General features: G+C 41.4%; 2 protein-coding genes across 3 annotated transcripts; one reads left to right on the plus strand and one right to left on the minus strand.

Moving 5' to 3' along the window:
- The first annotated feature begins 5063 nt into the window (after positions 1–5063).
- Positions 5064–8166, plus strand: LOC136474976 (uncharacterized). 2 transcript variants are annotated; one of them, XM_066472533.1, is made up of 2 exons: positions 5064–5153; positions 6835–8166. In XM_066472533.1, the coding sequence occupies exon 2, from the start codon at positions 6847–6849 to the stop codon at positions 7879–7881; it is 1035 nt and encodes a 344-aa protein (XP_066328630.1). In that variant the 5' UTR covers positions 5064–5153; positions 6835–6846; the 3' UTR covers positions 7882–8166. The 2 variants fall into 2 exon arrangements, with proteins under 2 accessions (XP_066328630.1, XP_066328631.1); XM_066472534.1 differs by lacking the exon at positions 5064–5153 and adding an exon at positions 5616–6404.
- Positions 8167–9288: 1122 nt separating this feature from the next.
- Positions 9289–25344, minus strand: LOC136474977 (separase-like). The gene is given in 28 exon segments (XM_066472535.1): positions 9289–9959; positions 9961–10315; positions 11506–11593; positions 12931–13164; positions 13574–13967; positions 14080–14320; positions 14422–14648; positions 14736–14791; positions 14873–15067; positions 15720–15822; positions 15931–16174; positions 18199–19041; positions 19173–19296; positions 19450–19692; positions 19863–19952; positions 20035–20394; positions 20491–20637; positions 20775–20885; positions 20964–21185; positions 21278–21394; positions 21474–21755; positions 21846–21971; positions 22231–22345; positions 22499–22851; positions 22949–23083; positions 24112–24216; positions 24314–24491; positions 24577–25344. Coding segments are annotated over 28 exon segments (6612 nt in total). The 5' UTR covers positions 25299–25344; the 3' UTR covers positions 9289–9757.
- Between the last annotated feature and the right edge of the window lie 330 nt (positions 25345–25674).

A 25674-nucleotide genomic window follows, 5' to 3' on the forward strand; every position in this document is an offset into this window, starting at 1 on the left:
CTGAGATGAATATGCTCTTTATTATTACTACTTACTTAGCTACCTTGTGCAACCCATTTTAGCTACTCACCCAAACTATTTTTTTGTCATGTTAGGCTCAAATAAAGCTATCATGGCTCAGTTTGACCAGATGGGGAATAACCAAAGACTCTTGTAGAAGTCGTTGCTCATGTTTTACTATCAAATAAATTTCTTCGAAATGTTGGCCTCAAGTCAATGGCCTCCAAGAGAACACTACTGCTGCAGCAACATGTGTACAAGAGTTGGTGCATCACTTAGATAAATTTCATGGCGATTATTTTGCTACATGTTGGACCTAGTACTTAGTTATTGACTGATATGTGAGGTTCATGTATTTTTGGTTGAGTTTGACATGAGAATTACTTAGACATGCAACTATTAATGGATCTGATTTGCCAAGTGGTGTAATGAATGTGGCCATTTTCAATTTGCTTGTTGGCTATAAACTGATTTTGTTTGCTGCAATATATATAGTCGGCTACAATATTTAATTACCATGTTATATGGCTAATATTTTATGACATTTTATTATCCTACTGGCACCTGCATAGACATCCATGGTCAATGGTTCATGACATTTTCTTTGCTTAGTAACGACGAATAATTGAGCGTCGTAAATCAATGACTCAAGTATGATCGTCGCAAAAGTTACGATGATAATATCAGTTTTGTCACAAACACCTTTAGCTACAGGGAATAGGTGACGATGCATTTTCGTCACACGTGGTGTCGTAAACTGTGAAACATGACAAAATTCATAGTTCTACGACCTTAATGTAACGTCATAGAAGGTCCTATCTCTGTAGTGGACCAAAGGCAATGTTGATTCTAACGTAGTCTCCTAAGCCCACCTGACTATTCCAGATTTCCAGTCTCAGTGTTGGACTAGACCCAATCACCCCAACCAAAGATAATGTTGTGAGTCACCAAGTCTTACAATGGACACACCTACCATCTGATACGATCACAGTGTTGGATCACAAACAAAATGATCTATGAGTCACTAAGTCTCACTTCCAACCTCCACCTAGACTCTGAGAGAGGGGGCTCCTCGTTCCTCCTGCATCGATATGGCACCACTCCATATCATCCTTGGAGGATCACCACCATTAGGCCATCGCCTTCATTAGAAGATCACATATATATGATCTCAAGTGCTCTGGCTTGCAAACTTTAGCTCTCATGTCCTGCCTCGCATCTATGAAAGTGGATCAACTCTCATATATGTGTGTCCTCATGCCAACACATGGCCCTAACCACTACATATCACACTTGATCATAACATTTCTCTCTCCTTAAGCTCCATAGTCCCCTCCACTAAACTCAATGGTAAAGGCAAACAGGAAGACCCCTAATATCCCAAACCATAGGAGAGAGTTGTTGGCAAACAAGGCCAAAAATGCTCCAATAGGCACCTAAGAAATAGCTTGACCCGATAGTCCACATGCATTGGAGAGACAAGCCGGTGCATTCATTTGCATAGTACACCTACAATGGATAGTTCTGACACCACCCAAAGGCTAGCAAATGTCATTGTCCGGTGCCCATAATGCACTCATGCCAAACTGTCCCTTAAGATCATTTGCACAATCAACTTCAACCGTCAACATCTTTGTGCCAGTTGTTCGGTGCTCACATAAACACCTGCTAAAAACCATCTGGTTAGTTCATTCCAACAATACTAGCAAAACTTGGCCTGTCACTATGTACCCAATGTCTGGTACAAACATTCCTCACCAGCCAGACTATTTGTTGCTTTACTTCAATAGTACTCTTCGAACCAGAGTATTGACCAGACTACTGCACCTTTGTTTGGTGGTTCCGCTTTTCCATTGTGCCAGACCGTTTAGTTGTGTGCACTTCTTTTGGTTCACCTTTAACTCTTCAAACGAACTATGATTGAGGTGAAACTTGTTACCTTTGGATTCTCTTGCATTGTACCATAACCAAGCTCCCTAAAACCAGTGTTCTTCAAGATTGTACCACCAGCACAGCTGAATGAATCACTTGGATCGAATCTTTGCACAACACTCGAATCCCCTTAGTGGCAACCCTAACTCTCTTGAAAGGTCTTCAGGTGCAATACTTACTCCTCCACAATCCACTTAACCTTGAGTTTGCAATTGCTTCACTTGACTTCTTGATTAATCTCTTTCTTCAATCTTGAGTTATTTTGGTCATCTCGTCAACAACTATTGGGGATGTCTTCATCTGGCCCAGCTTTAAACACTTTGATCCTCTAATCCTACACTAGCCACCCCCACAGGCCAAGTTGTCTCAACTTGCTCTTCATCAATGCTTGAGGACACTTCGTCATCTTCATGCCTTGTGACCTAAGACTAACATGTTTCTCCAAAACACTCAAGTTAATCACAAAAGAAAAATTGTCACTAACCGCCGAAACCACCTACCTAAGGGCCTAGAAGCTCATGGTTACAAGGTCACAATGGTGCCCTTAATTGACTTTACATATATATGTTTCCAAGTCACTTGCAACGAGATCTCCATGATATCTGGGATAATGTTTACCTATGCCTTGTGTATCAAGTCACTGGAGATACCCTGAGTATTGGCCCGTAATCTGTTTTTTCACACCCTTGCCCACCCTATATATGTACAAGGGGCCCCGATATGTGTGTCGTGGTGGATAACCCAAGGTTGATGTCCTCACACAACGGCACAATGGCAAGCCATGATGTTTTGGTGCCAGGCCTTCCTTGCCCTAATTGGCTCCGACTTGGGTGTGTTGTAGGTAGCCTCAAAATTCCTTGATTTTCTCGAGTCTCCAAAGTGGTACACTTTTGTCGTGTCTTTTACCTAATTTGTTGCAAAATGCTAAAAAATAACAAGGTGTTGCAAATCGTTAATTGGTTCACAATTAAAATCAATGGTTAACTTATAAATGAAGTTTAAATATTAGGAGAAACGTGTAGTTGTAAAATGGTGCCATATCCCCCTCATTAGTTCACGATCTCAGGTGCTGGCCACCCCACCTATTTGGGTGTGGATGCCTCAAGTTGTCTGGCATGGATGAGCTAGGGTAGAAACAAAAGACAGGAAGAAGCAATTGTTGTTGTCAGAGTGCCTGTGGTGCATAGGATTAGAACAGCTGTCGTTAGTGGCTAGGGCCTAGGGTTTTTGTGTGGGTTGGGGGAATGCATGCTGACTAAGACTCTAAGAAGGAGAGAGCTAGCCACCAACTAGGATAAGTAGGATGAAGTACTAGCTTGTATTGGGTTGGTTGTTTTGCTTAATGGGACTCCCATAGTATATCAATGGTAATCTTGGTTATTTTGGTGGACTAGAAACGAAACCCCTCGGTTATTTTGTTAGTAATAAGGTAAGAATGATTTTGGTCATTGGGTATTTTTTTTTGTTCGGTCATTATTGTCTTGTAGGAGTGTAACGAGCAAATTGAGAACTTTTTTAGCTACGGTAATCATGAACTTCATAGCTCTCATGTGCTTACGGTCTTGTGAAATGGACATAGGCTCACATGCGTAGCACTATTCCATATCAGGTCATGGGCAGCATAGCACATGGCTCTGCATATATGCCTAGCTGCCTAATAAAATCCTAATAGGCAGCTATATGTAGCCGTGAGCCATGTGATCTTATTAGATAATTAGACATCATATATAGGGTGCGAGCCATGCATAATATGAAATCATAGACCAGCAAAGTTTTTGTTTTTGTGTGTGTGTGTGTGTGTATATATATATATATATATATATATATATAATATATATATATATATATATATATATATATATATAGGAAAAGAATTCTCAAAGAAAAAATAAGTAGAATGAGTTGAATTTTGGGGATCGGACCACGCACGGAATGGAATTAGGTAGTGTTTAGTTCTAAAAAATTTTCAAGATTCTCCGTCACATCAAATCTTTTGACGCATGTAATGAAGCATTAAATATAAATAAAAAATAAACATCAATACACAGTTAGACGAAATTCACGAGACGAATCTTTTAAGCTCAATTAGACTATATTGGACACTAATTATCAAATAACAACGAAAGTACTACAGTACTATTTCGTTAACTAAACCAGTCCTTAGAGGAAGCGCTGGCAGGGAAAGACCACCACACGCGAGATCAGTGGATCTGCCACCAGACCCTCTTTCCATTCCAACCCTCAGATTCCCAGCCCCAACCAACCAATCAACGCCGTGCGGCTGGGGAGGTTCAATTAATGTTTTTTTTATATAGGAGAGGTTCAAATGTTTTAGTTTCGGTGCGGAATGGCTGTGACGCTGATGCGCTTGCAAATTCTCTCGTCCGGAGTCATCGTGCACTGCCTGTGCGCCATGCATTTCATTGGCCGGGTCCCATTCCAGAGATGAGCAAGCCCAATCCAACCTTATCCGCCCCACATTTCGTCACGCTGCTTGCCAAGAATTTCGCAGCTCTCCATCCACCGTCCCTTCGTTCCATCTCCCAGAAATCACTGTGGCCGAGTGGAATTGGGGACCCAAAATTTTAGGGCCGGCCCCGGCGAAAACCAGAGGACGGAATATTCTGCAGACTGCAGACGAGGAGCAGCCCCGGCGGCGTACGTACACCTGTGCGGTAAACGCCGCGAGTCCCGACTCGAGACTCCGGCGGTTTCCGTCACCCACCAGACACCAGCCCACTACCGGCCCCCGGCGCTCGATACATGGCGCAGTCCACAGTCCGGGCCCCGCGACGCAGTGTCACCGCCCACCATGATGTAAGCCATCGGTCCATGGACCGCTCCCACGCGGATCTCGCCCCCCTCCCCGCGACGAGCGTAACCGCGACGCGAAGTACCCGCCACACCCACCAACCGCAACTGTTCGGCGTCCACGAGACGTGGCCCCCACTCTGCAGGCTCTCTAGCCATGTGGGGTCCCAGGCTGAAATCTTTTCGTTTTCTCTCTCCTATTTTTCTATTTCTCTCTCCTGAATCCTGATGAGCAGCGAGGGATATCTGCGCCCTTTAACTCGCGTCGCCTCCTTCCCTTTCTTTCCTCTGTTGCGTCCGTCCGTCGTCTGCGTCTCTCACTCCGCCCGTCCGTCCGCCCGTCGTCACCAGCCTCCTCCCTCGCGACCACCGCCGGATCCGGCGCCCCGTCTGCGCCCGCCTCTGTCTAGGTTACGGGCCCTGCATCTGATCTGGGCGCCTCTGGTTTGCCTGCCTGCCATACCATGCTTGCGATGAATTCGGCGGTTCGGTTTGGTACTGGGGTCCTGCTGGAATGTTGGGATAAGGCTCTTCGTTTGGATCCTGGCCGTGTTTTTGGCCGTGGGTGGGCAGGAACTGGCTTGCCTTCGATGAAATTTGGGGTGTTCCCCTTGTGATTCGGGCGCTGTTTCGTTGGTTGCTTGTGTTGTGTCACACACTTGAGGGACGGCCTGCGCCTTGCGCCAAACTTGAGTTCCCGAATTTTCCTGGTGGAATTGGGAACAGTCGGGCTAGGGATCTCGCATGGGCGCACCAGAATTGATCCTTTCCGTGGAAATTTTGCCGCTCCAGTCGAAGTTTAGGCGCTTGTGGTTATGAATTAGTATCTAGTTTTTAGGCTTTATCCTGATGAAGATAGCCAAGCAGTTCTGATCTAATAAAGCATTATCTTGGCCTGTTTATTCTTCATACAATTTATCATTTGCGTGTAGTTTAGGACACCTGTGCCTCAGGAAGCAATGAAGATCCATTTCGTTGCTGTGTCAATTGCTAATCTCACATGTGTACACATGATTCCTTGCCTAAGGCCCAGGCAAAGAGCTGACGCTTAGTTCTTAGTACATTGTTGAGTGGATAAGTAAGGTGATTTTAATTAGGAAAAGGTGTATCCTTTCGCAACAAGATTGGCTTCAGACTGGTTGATTTTGGACCAAACTGTGGCAAAGGGAATCCTTTGCCAAGGCCCATCCATGTGCTAGTGCTAGCGATCTGTACTGGACAAGGGAGGACCAAGAGGAAAAGTATAGAAGCTAGCTTTGCTTCAAATTCTTTCCTTGCACTGGTAACTTAGCATTTCTCAAAAGGGTGGAATCATTGGCTCAAGTGCAGAATCATTTGATTCCTTTAATTAAAAACTCATCTGTTGTTGTTTTCCCTTCTAATCTGACAGATCTGAGATCAGGCATGAGGTGCTCCATGTGAGACTTTATTTAATTGGCAATGTAGATCACATCTAACATGCTCCATTGATATGATTATTTAATGCCTTTGGTTGATCCACCTGCTTCCTTCTTTTTCTGCCTGCCCGGCCAGTTCTGGATCCCATAAAGTCTATATATAACCTCTCCTGCCTTGCTTTTATTCTCCATTCTGGACTGAAGTTCCATCAGCTTCTCCAAGGAGAGCGAAAGGTCTTGTAGGGGCAAAGCTTCATTTTGCTGGTAATTTGGTACTTGGTGTCTCATATCCTTGCCCTTCCCAGGGAGAGTCAATTTATTTTGTTTACATCGTGAGAATCTGGTGGAAATGATCTCATTTCAATACTTATTTTGTAAAACTGGAACCTAAGTAAATCTTCTTTGGTTATGTCTTGCAATATGCAGCTAGATTTACTTACATAAGAAAATGTGTTCCAGTTGACAACTTGTGAATGCATTAGATATATATACATACACATGTGTATTTAGTCCTCGCGTGGTGGCGCAATGGTGTCACAGGCATTTTCTGTGCATACTCTTTAAGGGTTGCTTTTTTCTGTTGCTTGCCATATCTTGAATGATGTATGTTAAGGAATCTGTGGCATGATCTTACATGACATTTCATAAATTTACTCTTCCTCGCAAAGAATGTAACCATGCCCATTTATGACAGATTTCTGAGAAAATGGCAAGAAGTGCGAGAGCTAGGAAGCATGTGGCTCGTCAGCTCAAGTCCACCCATCCCATTCCTTCATACCGATGGAAGGCAAAGGCGATGAAAAAATCCAACCGGAAGCAAGCGTTGCCAGCCTTGCAAAAGATGGACTGGGAAGATGCCAATTGCTCTGTGTGCATGGAATACCCACATAACGCTGTGCTCATCCTCTGTTCATCCCACGATAAGGGCTGTCGTCCTTACATGTGTGGAACTAGCTACCGCCACTCTAATTGCTTGGATCAGTTCAAGAAAGCCTACACCAAGGGGGCATTGCTTGAGGAAGTTCCTGCAAATAGCGTTGGCACTAATCTGGACTCAGCGCCATTGACTGCAGAAAAAACTGAGTCCATTGACCTTGCATGTCCATTGTGCCGTGGCAAGGTGAAAGGGTGGACAGTGGTAGAACCAGCTCGAAGCTACCTCAATGGAAAAAGGAGAACATGCATGCAGGATGGTTGCTCATTTGTGGGGACCTACAAGGAGCTCCGCAAGCATGTCAAGATGGAACACCCTCTTGCAAAGCCAAGGGAAGTTGATCCTGTCCTTGAGCAAAAATGGAGATTGCTCGAGATTGAAAGGGAGCGGCAAGATGCGCTCAGTACCATCACTGCAACAATGGGCAGAGCCGTTGTTCTTGGTGATTATGTGCTAGACTTGGAGGATGGAGTGGACTTGGAGGATGTTGACAGTGATGCTGATGTTGATGATGGCCGTGGGACAGAAAACACTCGTAGGATGCTACTATTTATTATGCGCCAAGTTGCTCAACATCATCAAAACCAAAGGTTTCAGAATGCGACCGGTGCATCTGACCATGCCGAGGACAATTATGTGGTGAGCAGTGGTGCCAATGGAACCACACCATACTCTTACCCTTTGGAAGGGGAGGATGAGAATGATATGGTTGTGGCCGGAGGCAGAAGCACTGATGTGCTCAGACCAGAGAGGAGGCGCCGTCGCCGGCGCAGGAACCGTGGAAGATTATTTTTAGGTGCTAATTGAGAGGACAGGTGGCCAGGTGGGGTTTAACCGCCATAGGAGTACATACAGAAATGCTTCCCTGGTGCCTGGCATTCATCAATTCCGGCCTCAATTTACTTGTTCATGATCATGTACCAAGTAGTTATGTTAACATCAGCTCATTGTTTGCCATCAATGTATGTTATCTCACATTCTTTGTTGAAAAGGAAAACACCGCATCCATCTCTTGCGGTTTGTGTAGTCTCTATTTCTGTCTACTGATTTAGTTACAGCATTTGTTGGAGGTCGTATTAGATTTGTCTTAGACCGTCTCCAATAAGGAGACCCAAACCCAAAATAGGTAGCGAGAGATCCAAAAGCAGTCTTTATCAGACTACCTATATGGGAGACCTATTTTGGGTTGTCTGAGAGACACAACCCAAATATGAGTATCCTCTCTTCTGAAAACTCATTTGTAGAAAGGATTCTCTTTTGGATCTTGTTGGAGAAAATATCGAATAGGTATTAAACTTTTTTTCTGTAGCGCTACCCAAAGGACGAATATGTCTTGTATTTTGGGTGTTGTTGTTGGAGATAGTCTTAAGTAAAACATATCTAATTTAAAGGTTTATAAAAAAGTATAGCAACGCCTACAACATACTCCCTCCGTCCGGATATGTTGTCGTTTTAGCTCTGTTCTTGTGCAGCGAAAAGGTATCTGAATCTAACATAAACGGTGTACAGGTGCATTAAATACCGAGTGAATCTGGACAGCTCGGGGGCACTCTAAAACGACTCACAAAGGGGGACAGAGGGAGTATTAATTTTATATAATCTTCATAGTGCATTCTTATTATCATGTTTGACTTATGAAAATTCAAAACCACCAAACGGAGGACATACTAATTAATTACTGTACTGATAACATTCGACACAGGTGTGGTCGCTCCTCTTCCGTCGTCGTTCGTGTTTTAAATGGGGCCAACCCTAGTATTTAGTTTGTGATTTAGCCTGTGCTTACATAAAAAGCATGCATGTTCATGCACCTTGTCATTTTCGGATGAACTTCTCAAAAACAATTGTGTGCCAACTCAGCAAGTCGCATAATTTTTTCTTTTTTTGAACGATCGGAATATGTTTTCTAATTAATCGGTTTCCACGTTACACAGGCAGTAGGCCTTCACAAATCAGCTTTGGCTGTATACTATCACCAAACCTGCACCGCTACCAAACTTCCAGTAGAATTTAGCATAGTACCGCTACCAAACTGAAGTAGTAACAACAACAACAAAGCCGCCCCATCCGTTCAGCTTACCCCATATTCAGCTTATTCGGTTTGTTTTTTCAGCCGGAACAATATTTTTCTCTCACAACAATTCAGCCAGAACAGTGTTTTTCAGCTAATTTCAGTCAAGATTCAGCGAGCCGAACAGGGCCAAACCCAAACTGTAGAAGTAACATTATACAATTAAAATTAATAGCCTCAACATACACTCTCTAACTGATGTTCCAGTGACATAACATTACAGTTTTGTACAGCATAATTTTACAGAACATTTACTTCTATATACAGTAGCTAAGACAGCTCTGGAATACCATAGATCCACGTCCACAGCAGGTCGTCCAGCATGACCTTTGACCACACATCTAAGTATTGGGTACAATACCCAGTGCAGAGAGCTCCCGCTCTGTACGGGGATTTGGGGAAGGGTGTCAGTGACAAGCCTTACCCTCGCCTGTGCAATGCGAGGAGACCGCGACTCGAACCCGGGACCTTTCGATCACAGACGGTAAGACTCTACTGCTTGCACCAGGCCCGCCCTTCTATTGGGTACAATACAACAGCATAAATTAGTCAGCACATTTGAGCTGGCGCACTTTCATGCCACCTCCATCAACACCAAAGATCATCACACTATCAATAGTGGCCGAGACTGCCACACTTTAGGTCATCACATCTCTTGGTAGAATCAGACTTCCTAATGATTGTAGGCACGCCGTAACACACAGGAGATGCGCCAATCAGAAATGGAAGCCTGCAAGCCTGCCTAGCTTCACTTAAATATGAAGCTATTCGCGTCTGCCTGCAGCTGCAGCACTTGGTACTATGATTTATTTTTTTGTAGCTTCTTCCCTTGTGTGCCTTGTCTTGTTCTACCTTTGTCCTTGGAAGCAATACTCAGGGACTTAAATTTCTGTGTTAGCTGGCAACATTTTGAGCAATTGTTGTCATTTAGAATGTCGTCTTGCAACCATGAATTAAGCAAAGCTTTACTAAACCGATCAATATCCTTATCTGAAACATCCCAAAGATTTGCAATGATAGCAGGGGAACCAGCAAACAAATACGATAACGGGGCCCCTTGAGGAGCATAACTCCCTTTGCAATGAAGTGTTCCACTGCTACATCCCATAAGAAGAGCAGCTGCACAGTTATCGACCTTCTCAATTTCCTTCCCAGAAACATACTGAGTTCCTGCAGCAGTTTTCGGGTTAATTAGATCGCAGACTAGTTATCAACCAGCCATTGTTGTCATTGTCCACATTTACAATAAGGGGTATATGAACAATACAGACTTAGGAATTACTTGTGCTGATTCATATTAATTAATATTAATAGCTACATAAAAGATTGGTCCTCAATGACATTAGACACTTCAGAAAGTTCTTAGCTCTAGCACAAGCAGGATAGTTCCCAGTTATGTCATTGCCAGTATGCTAGTGCAGCCAGCATGTCATATAGCCCAAAACCACAAACTAAACAGTCTACTTTTGTTATGGACTGGGCCTGGGGGCCATGGGTTCAGCAGCTCAAGGCCAAGCAACAGCTACACATCAATGCAACAAATTAGATATGTCCGACAAGGAAACATGTGAAGATTAGATTAGATTAGATTAGATTAGTATTGATTGGTCAGATAAGATCATTTAGTTGAATCTGTTAGCTCTGTTTCTTAGGAGCCAGCTTTTAAAAGAAAGGCATATGGCAAGCTCTAGGATTAAGGAAGAAGAAACCTAAAAGCAGTCAGAGTCAGAGCCTCCAGAGGGAGGGCGACTAGCAGTTTCTTCTTGCTATCCATCTACTACTCCCTCCGTTCCAAATTATAAGACGTTTTGGCTTTTCTAGATACATTTCTTTTACCATGTATCTAGACATAGTGCATATCTAAGTGTGTAGCAAAAGTTATGTATTTAGAAATGCCAAGACGTCTTATAATTTGGAACGGAGGGAGTATTACCTTAGTCGATCCTTATCATGTTTACTCCATGGTGACGAAAGATTTTTGATAAAAGCTGGGATCAGGGCATTTAACCTAAAAGAACTTAACCTAGGGCTATGCTGGTACTAGTAGATTAGTGATGTGGCCTGCACTATCACAGTCAAAAAAGAAACTAGCTGTGATGCATCAAGCTACAAATAGGGAGGAAAATAAATCAATTCTAAACAACTAATATGAACCATCAGCTACACCTAGAACCAAGGGAATGAAACTTCAAATAACTACTACCAAGGCAAATGTCGAACACACACACAAAAAAAAAAAAAAAAAAAAAAAAAAAAAAAAAAAAAAAAATATATATATATATATATATATATATATATATATATATATATATATATATATATATATATATATATATATATATTATACGTATAGGACATACCACTTCCATGCCCGAAGTACAGGAAAAGGTCATGATTTGTCAAGGCCAAGACCAGCTCGTCAGCCTTTGGAGAACTCCCAGCCATTCCCTACACAGCATCATTACATTGTTCATAGTTATATACTTATATTTATTGCATTGTTAATACTCTTTCCATTCCAAACAATAAGATGTTATGGCTTTTTTAGATATATAGTTTTTACTATGTATCTAGACACTAAGTGCATACTGCATAGCAAAAGCTACATATCTATAAAAGCCAAAACATCTTATAATTTGGAATGGAGGGAGTAGTTATGATAGTGTAATGTGAATTTACCCTCTAACATGCAAATGAAAAGGAAGATGTGTCCTTTTTTAGCGAAAACAGTAGGGGAAGCCCATATTGTGGAAAAATATTTATATAAGAAAAGCAAAAGCAAAAAAAATAAAGAGGTTTCTCTTGAGAAAACAACAGAACTAAAGGATGGCCCAGCAGACCCAGCTCACTCCAGGAGAGAGGAAACTGCATTATGCATCCTTAACAAGGACAATGAAAACACAACAACAACAACAACAACAACAACAAAGCCTTTAAGTCCCAAACAAGTTGGGGTAGGCTAGAGTTGAAACCCAGCAAAAGCAATCAAGGTTCAGGCACGTGAATAGCTGTTTTCCAAGCACTCCTATCTAAGGCTAAGTCTTTGGGTATATTCCATCCTTTCAAGTCTCCTTTTATTTGCCTCTACCCAAGTCAACTTCAGTCTTCATCTGCCTCTCTTCACGTTACTATCCTGGCTTAGGATTCCACTACGCACCGGAAGAGCCCTGTGTGCTCGCTTCAATGTGGCTGCGTTTTTGTCAGGTGCAGGTTTTTGGTTCTGTTACAGACTATTGTAATTTCGTTGCTCTCAAGTAATGAAATTCGGCTCATCCGTAGTGGAAAAAACCCCTCAATTTTAATGCAAACGGTTTGGATAGAAAACCCGATGGATTCTCCATTGATTCTAGCGGTGCATATAGGTGCAGGCAGCTTATACAGCTATAGAAAGAATCAGGGAGATCATTTCCACTAGTCTAGGGGCTAACTATTGCAAGATAGAATCAGTATACAAATATGTATTGTCTGTACGTGGAGTGCAGAATCATTCCCCAATTAAGGCTATAGTTAGCCAGGATATATTCTTAACAAAGTTAAATATAAACCACATACATATTTCAAAAGACACGTATACTACATCAACAAAACTTCTGTACACCATACACACATTTCATAAGACACGTATACTACATGTCAAATTTTTACTTTGAACAAAACTTTTTTTTTCAAATTCTCATCTGAGCATCCAGTGAAAGAAATTTTGACAAGAGATAATTAGTTTGGAGAAAGGAGCCAATTTTTTCAAATATAATTACCAATTAAGTTTTGGCAAGCCATGTGTTTACCTTCCACTCGTAGTTTCTGAATAACTGATCAAATTCTTCCTGTGTGCTGCTCAGGTCACCACTAGGATTCAACAGATAAAATGTATCGGAAGGATTTATGACAGGAAAAGGAGAAACTGTGCCATCTTTGTAGTGATTATGGGTTCGAGATAATGCTAAAAAGATGCTACCCATTGATGGCATGCGATAAATTTCTTGATTCCTTAGTACAGGCAAGTTTTCCCAAGGAAGCATCTGCAGTTAATAATTGAAGCAGGTGAGGTCACTGAAGATGTAGTAATGGTGCATGCTACATACATGGTTGTTACTGACATAAAAGTGCTAAATAAACAGCACAAAGAGTGCAAGACATCTATAATACAAAGGAAGCAATAAGTTAGCAATTGCCTAGCAGCACTAGGTGCTAATTTGACTGGGACATTTACAGTGCAAATTGTAGCCATTCAAACAGACCATCTCACAGCGTCTAGTGATCTACCAGATACCACCAAAGTAAACTGAATATAACAGCATTAGTCAAGTAACAATTCCATCCAGAGTTCTAGACTTACAATCCAGATGAAAAGTATCAAGAAGACAACTGCTTGTAAAATTATTAAATCACATAGGAAATAGGTAACAGTCAAGCTATCTTGCTGCTCACCTGAACATTGATGTCAAGAACTAAAATAACTGGATGTCTATTGGCTGGCTGAGGCAGCTCATATACTGCATCTGTTATTAAACATTTGAGTGTCTTCAAAGATTCATCATCCATTTGGCAGGAAGAGAAAGCTCTAAGCCTATCTTCCCCACAGCACCCTCCCCTTCCAAAGTAACCTTTATACAAAATGAGTTGGAGGAAACATTCTTGTACTTCATCCACTGACACAGCACCACCAAGGATAGCCCTGATGAGCACTGGATTGGCTTCAAATTCGAATTTTGTATCCAGATCAGTGATAATACTTGATAAGGCAGCTTCAATGTGTTCATCAGATAATCGATGGCCCAACAGAAGGCATTTCCAGGGTCCAAACCAAGAATCTTCAATGTCTCTGTTCAAAAGAATGAAAATGATATCATGAAAAGAAACATTATCTTGTGTTGACACCACCAAATTCCAACAAATGAACCAATTTAAACTTTGATATGCATAGGTAATCTTACTTCAGTGTGTTAGCAAGGTAATTGTTGAGCTGCTTTCTATGCTCCCACCACCTGACATGATCTGCTTTTACATCATTTGTAGTAAAGGTTGCGCCAGAGAGGGACATAAAATTCTCCGCAAGTATATTTTTAAAAATTGGGGCCACATGGTCTGTAATTCCATAGCCCCAAGGGCACCGCCAGTTATCTGACACTCTGATTGGATTGCCCAAATCTTTGAAGGAATCTTCAAACTGCATTTCTGTTAAGCAAAGATAAGTAAATAAAAATATAAAAGATCCAAGATTAGGTTTAGCTATGGATCTGTATGGTGTATGCAATCACAATATGTAATCTACACACCTGAAATAGCATCAACTGGAAGAAGCAATGTAGTAGACATGCTTGCTGGCTCAAACCTTGAAAGCAACATCCAAGCAGGAAAGAAGGGAGGATGCCGAAGAAATTTCAAAAGGGCATTAACATAATCACCTCCAAGCATACTAATACACAGAACTGGTACATCAGGAAGTTTTTGGAAAAATTCTGTCATATGGTTCTCGATATGTTTTATGTCCACTGACGAAAACCTGATAAAGAAATTCAGATTTTAGTTTTACTACACATTTTCAAATGCAAAATTATCACGAGTTCAGCTGCTACATAAAGTTTTGAACCTGAGAAATTCTGAAACATCGTCATCCGTCTCATTTCTGAAATCTTCATGGGTGCCCTGAAAACGTGAGCAGATACAAATAAAAGATACAGAATAGGAACTGTTCTAATCCGGCTCTTAACTTGCTAAGGTACAAACCTTTGGAACTTTTTCCTCGGGCAATGCTTGTAAGCTAGCAAAGTAACGACAATTGAGATAAGTTCCTACAGAAAATTGATGAAAGTATGCGGCCCAATGATTCAGAGAATGAGATCCTTTATAAGAACCCAAAGGCGACTGAATTGAGGGATCTGCAGTTGATATCAAGAATATGCACGCAAGTAACTTGGAAACCTACAATGGGCAATTCAGATTTTAAGACCGAACCCCGGAGCAGTAAAGCAAGCATATAGCTAATGATTAAAGAAAATGATAACCTGACTGTTTAACAGACAATAGAATGAGTACATGTTCACTAAGCATTATGGATCTGTTTGGCTGCTTGCATTAGCCTGTATCTAGGTTTGTGCAATGCAGTTTGCCAGTGTATGGTCGCGCGCAGAGGTTTTGATGCAGGCTTGTGTTGTGTTTGGTTGCCCTCAAAGAGGTTCTTATGCAGGCTTGTGTTTGGATGACCGCAGAGGCCCATATGCAGGCTTGCGCAGTGCTCAAAGCAGGTCCAATGCAGCATTAGGTAGTATGCCATACTTGGTTGTATTAGGTAATGCAGGTTTGCACAAGTCAATGGGGCACACAAAAATGAAATACTCTCACTGCCCCTGCCTCTACTAGAAACATGAGACCTCTACTAGAACATGGAGGTGGCTGCATGCAACACAATGCAAATAACCAAACACAGCTTGCTTGTGCAGGACAACAAAACACCAAAACATTGCGTCCATTTATGCTGGCTTGGTTTGTGCTGCACAAGGTCTAATGCAAGCAACCGATCACACCTATAGGTAGTCCACAAAACAATTGCACAAGATAACATGACTCAACAAACCTCCTGAACAAGTGAGGGACTCTCTCTGGATAGAACAAAAGCTTTAAGCAGCCAGGGAACAACGTCAGCCATTTTTACACTAAAGAAGCTGCAGCAGATGTCCCTGCAGAAAAGTATGATGAAATGAGCGACAATTTAGCAAGAATCATGAATTGCTACAACCAGAATGTCATATATGCATGTTGCGTAATGGGCACTTGATGAAACAAACCTTGATTGTTCAGAAAGGGAGATTTTTAGCAAGAAGAAGCTCATACTGCACAGTATTTCTGCACACTCTAAATGAAGAAAGTCGCCAATGCTCCCATCCATGATTAGTTCAATTAAATAAGGCCCATAAGTCCTACAGCAACCCTCTGGAAGGGATCTGAAGAACAAAAGTGATATGCACTTCCAATAGACACTATGAACTTCATGATCCTCATAATGGCCACTGTGAGATCCCAAAGCTCTAACTGCAAGAAAGGGGGAAAACGTAGCTGAACCAACAGATAGCTCGATTACAGGAATTTGATCAAACTTTTTAAGCAGGATCACATGCAAGTATCCAGCATCATAATAATAATAATAATAATAATAATAATAATCACATGGCCCAACACATTTTGCAGCATCACAAGGTCCTCCATTGGTATTCATAACAAGACGGAAGGTTCTTACAACACAAGTGTAGATTAACATATATTTCCATTAGCTTGTGGGAATAATATAATAGCCCGCCGCTGCCTGTGAAGCAATGATACTACATACTCCCTCCATCCCAAAATAAGCGCACATCTCGCACTTCGAGGACTCAATCAATTTTAAGTTTGACCTAATATATACAAAAATGTACAGATGTTTTATGATACTAAATAGACTTTAAATAACATGTGGTTATTTGAGAGAATAGAGGACCAGCTGCTTATCGCATTAACTATCTGAAATTCACACGATGATGTAATGAATTAACCAAGATTTCCCCAGCAATATTTTACAGTTCTCTAATTGTTATTTACACCAATACCCTACTATTTTGGTGTTAAAGTTAAACCAAGTCACAATAGCATGCCAACCTGAAAACCCATGCTATTACAATATTCATGTGACTTTCATTGGTAAGCAACTTTTGTGCAAATCCAACATACTCCCTCCATTCCAATGTATAGGTCATTTTGATTTTTCTAGATACACGACTTTTCTTATGTATCTAGACATATTGTATATCTAGGTGCATAACAAAAGCTATGTACCTAGAAAAACCAAAAAGACTTGTAATTTGGGACAGAGGTTGGTACTATTTAGCAGCAGCAACAACAACAACATAGCCTTTCAGTCCCAAGCAAATTGGGGTAGGCTAGAGTTGAAACCCACCAAGAGCCCCAAGTCACGGTTCAGGCACTTCAATAGCTGCTTTCCAAGTACTTCTATTCAAACATAGATCTCTAGGTATATCCCAAGCTTTCAAATCTCTTTTTATTGCCTCCCCCACGTTAATTTCGGTCTTCCTCTACCTCTCCTCATATTATTAGCTTGGCTTAGGACTCCACAATGCGCTGGTGCCTCTGGAGGTCTCCTTTGGACATGGCTAAACCACCTCAACCGATGTTGAACAAGCTTTTCTTCAATTGGTGCTACCTCTAGGCGATCACGTATATCATCGTTCCGAACTCGATCCATTCTTGTGTGACCGCAAATCCATTGCAACATACACATTTCTGCAACACTCAGTTGTTGAACATGTCGAATCTTTGTAGGCCAACATTCTGCTCCATACAACATAGCCAGTCTAATCGCCGTTCTATAGAACTTGCCTTTTAGCTTTTGTGGTACCCTCTTGTCACAGAGAATGGCAGAAGCTTGTCACCACTTGATCCACCCTGCTTTGATTCTATGGCTAACGTCCGCATCAATATCTCCATCCCTCTGTAGCATCGATCCCAGATACCGAAAGATATCCTTCTTAGGCACTACTTGACCTTCCAAACTCACATCTCCCTCCTCCAACCAAAAACTGCTGATTTTTAACATTTTTCAGACAAACTAGTTAGATCTCCAGGGTACATTGTAAATTCATACTGCAGCTATTTTATTAACTATGATTTTAGTATAAAAAAGACTAATATTAACTGGCTGAACGCTGGGTGTTCAGAGATGTGGGAAAGTAAAGTCTTGGTCGCAAACACGTTGCAAAACTTGTTAAACTCGTAATTTTGTTGCTTCCCAGTAATGAAATTCGGTTTTACTGTTGTGGAAAAAAAATATTAACCAGAACCTACTAATATGTAGTGAAATGTTAGCTATCAATTTTTCATCTTACTTGAATAAATGTGCAAAATATACAAATAAATCAATGAGTCTCAAGGTACACCCATACATTAAGTATAATAACTATTCTGCAAACATTTTATCCTACATAACTAATGTCAAGCCAATGATTGCATGTCTCGTCTTCAAGCCCAGAAACAGAACACAGAAAGATAAACTAAGAAGAAAGTACCTGTTTTTAATAGAAGTGGCACAAGGTAGCGGCGGCGAACACAGTCCAATCTCAGCTGCAAAAGACTCTGAATGCACTCCGAATTCAAGGATTTAACCAAAAGGCAGCTCCAACAACCAAACATATTGCATAAGTCATCTTTGCTGTGATTAATGCCATCAGGAAAACACTCTGCTTCACCAGAAACCAAAATATCTGCAGCCAATTCATCACTCCAAGATATGTTATTTTTACTATTTAGCTCAGTTAAAACCTTTTCAGTTTTCATATGTGCATTACGCTTACTAGAGCGAGTTCTAATCTTCGCAACAGTCTCTATATTCTGTTCCTTGGCTAAACGTGATGAATTTCTGGATGGCCTCTTAGCTTTAGCATCTAATGGTGGACCAGCTTCAGCATTCCCTGATCTTTTTCTTCGAACTTGTATTGCCATGCAAACACTACATGGAGATAACAATCCGTCATTTGAAGTTGCGGGTTCTTTCCGACAAGTATAAGCTTCATGTTTGATCGGTATTCTACAGTCTTGGCTGCACACAAGACAACCAGTTTTATGTCTACCATTGGACCCATTAAAATATTCCAAGTCAGTGCTGTTCAATTTCTCTATTGCACATCGGTACATGCCTAAAGCATTAGACAAATCAGCTGTCGACTGTTTCTGGAAAAAAATTTCAAATAGACTCCAAGACAGGTCACCAACTTGCACGTCAACTGATATCTCCAAATTTAACTTGCAGATTTTACATGAAATGATTGCATCATTTTTCACAAGAAGATCTCGGGCATGATTAAACTCACTCTCCGCTTCATCCCATAGCTGTCGCTTACGGTATAGTTGACCTGAACAAATTCCAAGGATTGTGAGATAGAAGGAACAGATGATCAAGAATTATGTTTTCCTAGAAACGGTGTAAAACTATACAGAAAACTGATAAACCATGGAAATAGAATATATATAATTATATATATACCTAGAAATGATGTAAAAACAATACAGAAAACTGAAAAACCATGGAAATTTGATATCTCTTTTCCTGTCCGTAAGAGAACTTCTGCTTCAGCACCATTGCCAATCAATTCGTACATCATAGCGACCTGTAAACATAATTTAGTGAGAATCATGCATAAAGAAGTCATTATACTGCTGCCCGTAGTTGTGGTAATATACAATTCCAGCCCCCATTCAATTGGTTCCAGTAGCATACTTCTCTATGTATTAAATTACCTTATGCTACAGTTTCACAATACCTGTAAGGTGCTCTCAAGGTAGTATCTAAGTACACTCCATGGAGTAAGGAAAGAATCTCTCATGCTGGCTGATCTGCTGGAATCTGGCCAAAACTCAACTACTGTTGGGCCACGCACTTCAAGAGAAAAGTCCTGCCCGCAAGGTTGGCTTTCCATATTCCCAGATATGCCCGATTTGAGTTTGAACTTCTTTTTTAGGAGCTTTTTACGCAAATTGAGGGCTTCTTTTCCATATGAAAAGGCCTGTAAAAACAAAACATTTGATGTGCTTACTTACACAAAAGCTACAGTATTGCCCAACTACAAAATCTAGAAGCAGTTCATGTCATCATGTGAACTGAAGATTGTGCACCAATGTTTTGCAGGAATTAAACATCAAAGCTAAAGTGTTGAAAGCGAGAAAGCGTAGCTACCTGGAAAAGTTGTCCGCGTGAAAAAAGTCTTTCTGACAAGTCATAGTATAAACAGCTAGCTAGAAAGATTGATTGGTCATTAGATGTAACCTGCAAAATACAATACAATAATTTGAGAGAGAATAAGAGATCATGGTTACTAATTTGATGCAATGCAACTAACAGAACTTACTTCAGAAACCAGAGATGAGGCAGCTTTGCTGACGTCATCAAAACTGAGCTGCTTTCCAAAGGGGTGCTTACATGATTGAGGAATAAATAAGTCACTAGGCAACATCCTCTGAAGAAACATAGAGAGAGAAGGATTGTCTCCTTCGAAACCTTTTATCCAAAAATTAATATGGTGGCTATGTACATCAAGATGCTCTGCGGCAATAGAAAGAAATCGCTCATCCAGTGGGAGATAACAGCATGCATGATTAAGGCGCCCATTGGTCACCAGCAAGGACAACAACTTTTCAAGGGGTAATTTTTCTTGCTTCCATATCACTATCATAACCTTGCACAACTTAAACTGAAGCTCAAAACGGCCCTGAGATGGCAGAGTAAACATGCATGATTATGTTGCTAAAGGAAAGCAATTGCATCTCATCCAACTTAATAAACTGAAGATATATCATGGCCCTACCTTCATAGACAACTGATCAACCAAAAAACAAATAAGTGGTACAATAATTTGTGATGGAGGTTGCAAGACCATGTCAGGAGAAGAATGATCGAAAGTCCCCATCTTCAACCACAACTTAAGTGCTTTCTCAGCATTATCGAATATTACCTATGCAAAATAACAATAATGACACTAAACATAATTAGATAAAGCATAACCATGTTATACTAAACATAAACATGAGTGTGTTCGTATCGCTTATATGAACACTATACACTAACATGGGTAGGGTTTGAAGCGGTTACCTCCCCACCAGGATTGTCTTCCTGAGCGCAATGTGCATACAAGCAGTATGCAATGGCCAATTGATTGTTTGCAGTAGTGCTGGCATCAGATGAATCCTCTGAGATATTTTGCTGGTTAGATGAACAAACATTAATCTATAACTCCCTTTCTTTGTAAATAAGAAAAGGCAGTATGGGATCCAAACTCACCAGTAAAGATATGGCATCATGTAAAGACTCAAGGCAGCTTTTTATGTTTTCCACTCCAGATGCACGAAGTGCACCTGCCTTTCTTACAAGAACCCTTGATCTCTCCAAAAAATGCTCTTTCGAACAGTAAATTTTATGCAACAGAACATCTATGATCCTTATCTGCATTTTAGAGCAGAATTCTGTGCTTTGGGCTTCAGTTAATCCATATGCTAGTAGCTCCTGCAGAATATTTTTTTTCCCAGAGTAGTTAGCCCCAACAACGGAAAACTACAGATACACCAAATTTAATCAAACAAAATAAAATATGGTACCTGCTCTACTATTAAGCCTATCAGCTTAATTGGCCATGGAGACCGATTTTTCAAAAGAGAGGGATAGAGAAGTGGAGCACCATCCACCTTATTATCCCCAAAATCTTTGTGTACGACCTATAATTTAAGAAACAGAATATAAGTTACACTAACATAATAAGTGTTTAAAAAAAGCAGAATTATTTTTAGTCAGTACCTTAACCCACGCCTTGATCAGTATAGAAGAACCTTTGAAATATTCAGAATTGTCGCAGTCAGACAACAATTCAGACAAGCTCTTCGCAACAATCCCAAGTGTTGTTTCTATTTCTGTGCCGCATCTACGTAGAGTGTCAACCATCTTTGCAATCCTTGCAAATGCATCCAAAATGATATCCATCAAAATGCTGTTTCCTTTTGGCCTTGAGGATAGTCCACAGTAAGAAAGCCTAACGTGCGCCCATATTGTTTGGCAGCACAGTTCTAAAGCCTTTGGTGCCTGAAGGAGAGACAGCAATATTCACTTCAATGGTAGCTCAGAAGGGGTTGTCCCAAAAAAATAGAAGAAAAGGAAACTTAGAAGGAATACCTCTTTAACATGTCCAGTGTTATGAAGTGTCACTCCAATGTTGCTAAGTGAAGGTATCAAGAATTTGAGCTCCTCAGGCGCTAACCATTTACTTGAAATGGCACGGACGATGAAACCCAAGCTCTTCTGGACTATGCAAGCAAAAGGTGTTAATGGACAATAAGGATGGTGATACAGAGCTAGAAACGGCAAGCGACTCAACGGCCATTTTCAACAACTAGCAACTGTATATAACCAAGCAGATTTACTGATCACTATATCTTAACAAAATATTAATTCTCGGCATAAATATTAACAGCATGATATAACCAGGGATTTTGTAATTGCACTAGGCGCAATGGCAATGTAGCAGTCTAACATAAACACAGGAAACACACTAGAATACCTGGACATCTTTCTTGGTAACAAAGGAAAATTTAATCGCGGATACAAGGACTGTCAGTAAGGTTCCATGTTGTTTATGCCGTCTCTCGTTGTCTCCTTGAGACATTTGCATACAGCTGTTACAGCACAAATGACAAAACATCTTGTGAATATATCTTCCTTGTCTGTTCCATAAACAATAAGGACATAACTTCTACAGTAAGCATGCATCAATAAAGGTTCTCGCATTTCACTAATTACAGTGCCAATACTTTATCTTATGGACCTACCTAAAAGACACGAAGTTGGAATCGACGAACTGATGCAATGCTGTCAAGACATAGTTCATGTTACCAGAATAATGGGTTGGTTTTCCTTCAGAGAAGTTCTTCCAAAGTGTATCCACTTGCTGTAATAATACCTTGCTAATAAACTCCAAAGAGTCCAAGTATGTGACCAAAGATGTATTATCATGTGGCCATCGTGCTAATGTGCCAAGAGCTTTCTCTAAAGCATGTAGGTACTTTTGATCCTTGGGAATACCCACAGATAAATAGGGTGGTATTTCATTTTCTGCCTGCTGGGCATTCAAGTATAACCCAGTCGCATAAAGATGAAGCATTGATGCAGTAGGAGAGGAAACCTATACATCACATGAATTTACACAAATCAAAACAAATGTGCACCAACATGGTATCTTAATGGGAATTCAGCGCTTAAAAGATAATACAGCAATGTACCTCAGAGAAATAACCACTTTGTTTATAAAGTAGTTCTGATGCGCCAACAGATAAATCCCGTTTGGCAGAAAGAATGAACCGACAAAAATACGCCACAAATACCAGAAGCTCATTTACAGATTTCGGTAAATCATCCTGAAAATGGTTTACATTACATACAACAGGTAATAATGTCTTGAACTCTTGACGATAAAAGACCCATTAGCCGTTATTTATATCTTGATGAACTTATTAGTGTGATAGGATCAAGAGCAGAGAACATTAAGTAGGTGGTGAGCTCAATACAACTAATAAATGGGATGCATAAGCACATCAGAAATCTACACCATATTACTCAGTTATATCTGTACACAATGACCTATCTCATCAGAAATTCGGAATCATAAAATATAACAAGATAAAGAAGGAAATCAAGATTACTTAAACAACACCCCTATAGTACATGAAGGCCAAATTAAGTCTCAACACTATAAAAAATAACTGATTAAGTACTAAATTCTAACACTAAGATCATGGTACTGTAATATGGTATAGTTGGAACAAAGTAATCCAACAACTATACATAGGAGTCTAATCCAATGTATACAAGATGGTGAAAAACAGGGCTCCTTAAGATTGTTTACAAGTTGAATCTATGCAGAAGCTCAACTAATATTTCAGAGTATTCCACAACATCTGCACATCTCTCCACTCGCACATCTCCAAAACTACAGAACCGTACTTATATTCAAAATTTTGAAACTAATGACCTACACATCTAGTTTAGCACAAGCAATGTATCATTTTTGTTTTTAAGTTTGGCAATTCATTGCATGTTCTTTTGGTGTTTGCCATTAATCACTGTAACTGTTGAATTTTAAGTGTCCATACAAATACATACCCTGCACAAAATTCGTTAATGTTATGAGCAAAAAAATATCATTTGTCCCGCATGTGCAAAAGCCAATCTATATTACTCCTGATTAATGACCGATTATATCTTCATGCCTAGTATTTGCTAGTTGTATAAGGAGGAGGTTTTTGTATATTTGCATAGACCTTTACGTGTATGTATTCAGCCCTAGAGCCCCTGTAATGAATAACAGTGCTACTCATAACAATTGAAAGGTGCACAGTAGAGAAATTACAACAGACTTCCAGTAGCATGAGTAGCAGGAGATTACCTTTACACGTACAACAGAATCAATGACAGTTTCAAGCACGTGGAGCAAAAGCTGTGTGCTCCCTCCCCAACTGAAGTCTACAGAAGAGCAAATCTTGCGACCAATCTGCAGCCAGGAAAAACAGTATCAAAATTAACCAAACAATCCAAGGCTCCAATTTGCAGAACATCGATAAGGCAATCAATTTCGTAATGACACATACTGCTGGCAAATGCTCGATCATGCCCTCTTTCACACACTCTTGCACTGTGTGCCGACAGAATCCACGAACTAGATCACTACTGAAAAATGAAGACTCAGAAACCAGAAAGAAAGTGCACCGGCTCATGCCATTCACAAGCAGCGGGAGATACTTCCTCCTGGCTTCATTAGTAAGAATACTGCACACAAAAACATAAATTCCTGATAAGCCCACTCAGTATCTCTCTTATTTGATGAATCCTAAAACAAAATTGGTAATCTCACCGAAGCCATGGTTTTAGCTGCTTGAAAAGGCTGAGAAGTCGTTCGTAAGGGGCAGGTTCCTTCACCTTGCCCTTGCTGGAACAATTGGCAAGGCAGGAAGTGAGCTCGACCGCAAGTACGGTGACTTCAGGATCCGTGCCAGCCTCCCCAGCACTGCCAGGGTCCGGAAGGAGGACCGAATCAACGCTTGCAGCACCACGTCGCGACTTGGTGCTCGTGGTGGGTGGAGAGAGCGCGGAGCGGAGGGCGTCGAGGGTAGCGGCAGCCTCCGCATTGGCGCGTGCGAGGTGGCCGCGCGACTCGAGGCAGCAGACGAAGCGGCCGCGATGGAGCAACATGGAGTAGGGCTTCCCCGCGAGGCAGGGTGATATGGCCTGCAGGCAGTCCAAGAGGAGGCCGTAGATCTCAAACAGTTCGGCGGCGGCCTCGCCGCCCTTGTCGCCCGAGCCAGGACTCGCGCGGACGAGCGGCGGGAGGAGGTGGAGCGCGCGGCTGAGAAATGGGAGGAATCGCTTCGCGAGGGGGCGGAGGGTGGCCGCGTCGGGAGGCGGCGGCTGCTTGTTCTCCTTCGTCCCCCTCTTCTGCGGTGGATTGGGGTTAGGGTTTGAGCTGGGCAGATAGGGGGTGAAGGGCTGTAGGTAGGCGGAGAAGCGAGAGTGGAGGCCGGCGTAGGAGGACGGGGACGAGAGGACAGCGACGAGGTCGGCGGCGGCGGCCTCCATTGCCGTCTAAGGTGGATGAGCGGAGAAGCCAAATTGGGAAAATTTGCTGTCGTACTTTGGGATCTCGGGGGTGGGAATGGGCGGGAAAAGGCGACCTATTTGGGAGCTGGGAGTGGGAGTGTGGGACTTGGAGGCTGGGACTGGGAGCGGCCTCTGCGGAATGTGCGGACTTCTCTTGCTCTCGCAACATTTCTACGCAAGAGGCGTGCTAGCAAGATTGACAATTGGGCTTTTTCGCTGGGCTCTTTTGAGGATTTAGTGGGCTCTTGTATGAATTGAGATCAAGCTTATAGGTTTGTTTTTTCTAATGTGATCTAATGGTTGAAGTGTTTTAGGTAACATTTGGTTTGGAGAAAGCTTAAAAAAAACACTGGGT

The sequence above is a fragment of the Miscanthus floridulus genome, chromosome 8 (assembly GCF_019320115.1).
Source record: "Miscanthus floridulus cultivar M001 chromosome 8, ASM1932011v1, whole genome shotgun sequence".
NCBI lineage: Eukaryota > Viridiplantae > Streptophyta > Magnoliopsida > Poales > Poaceae > Miscanthus > Miscanthus floridulus.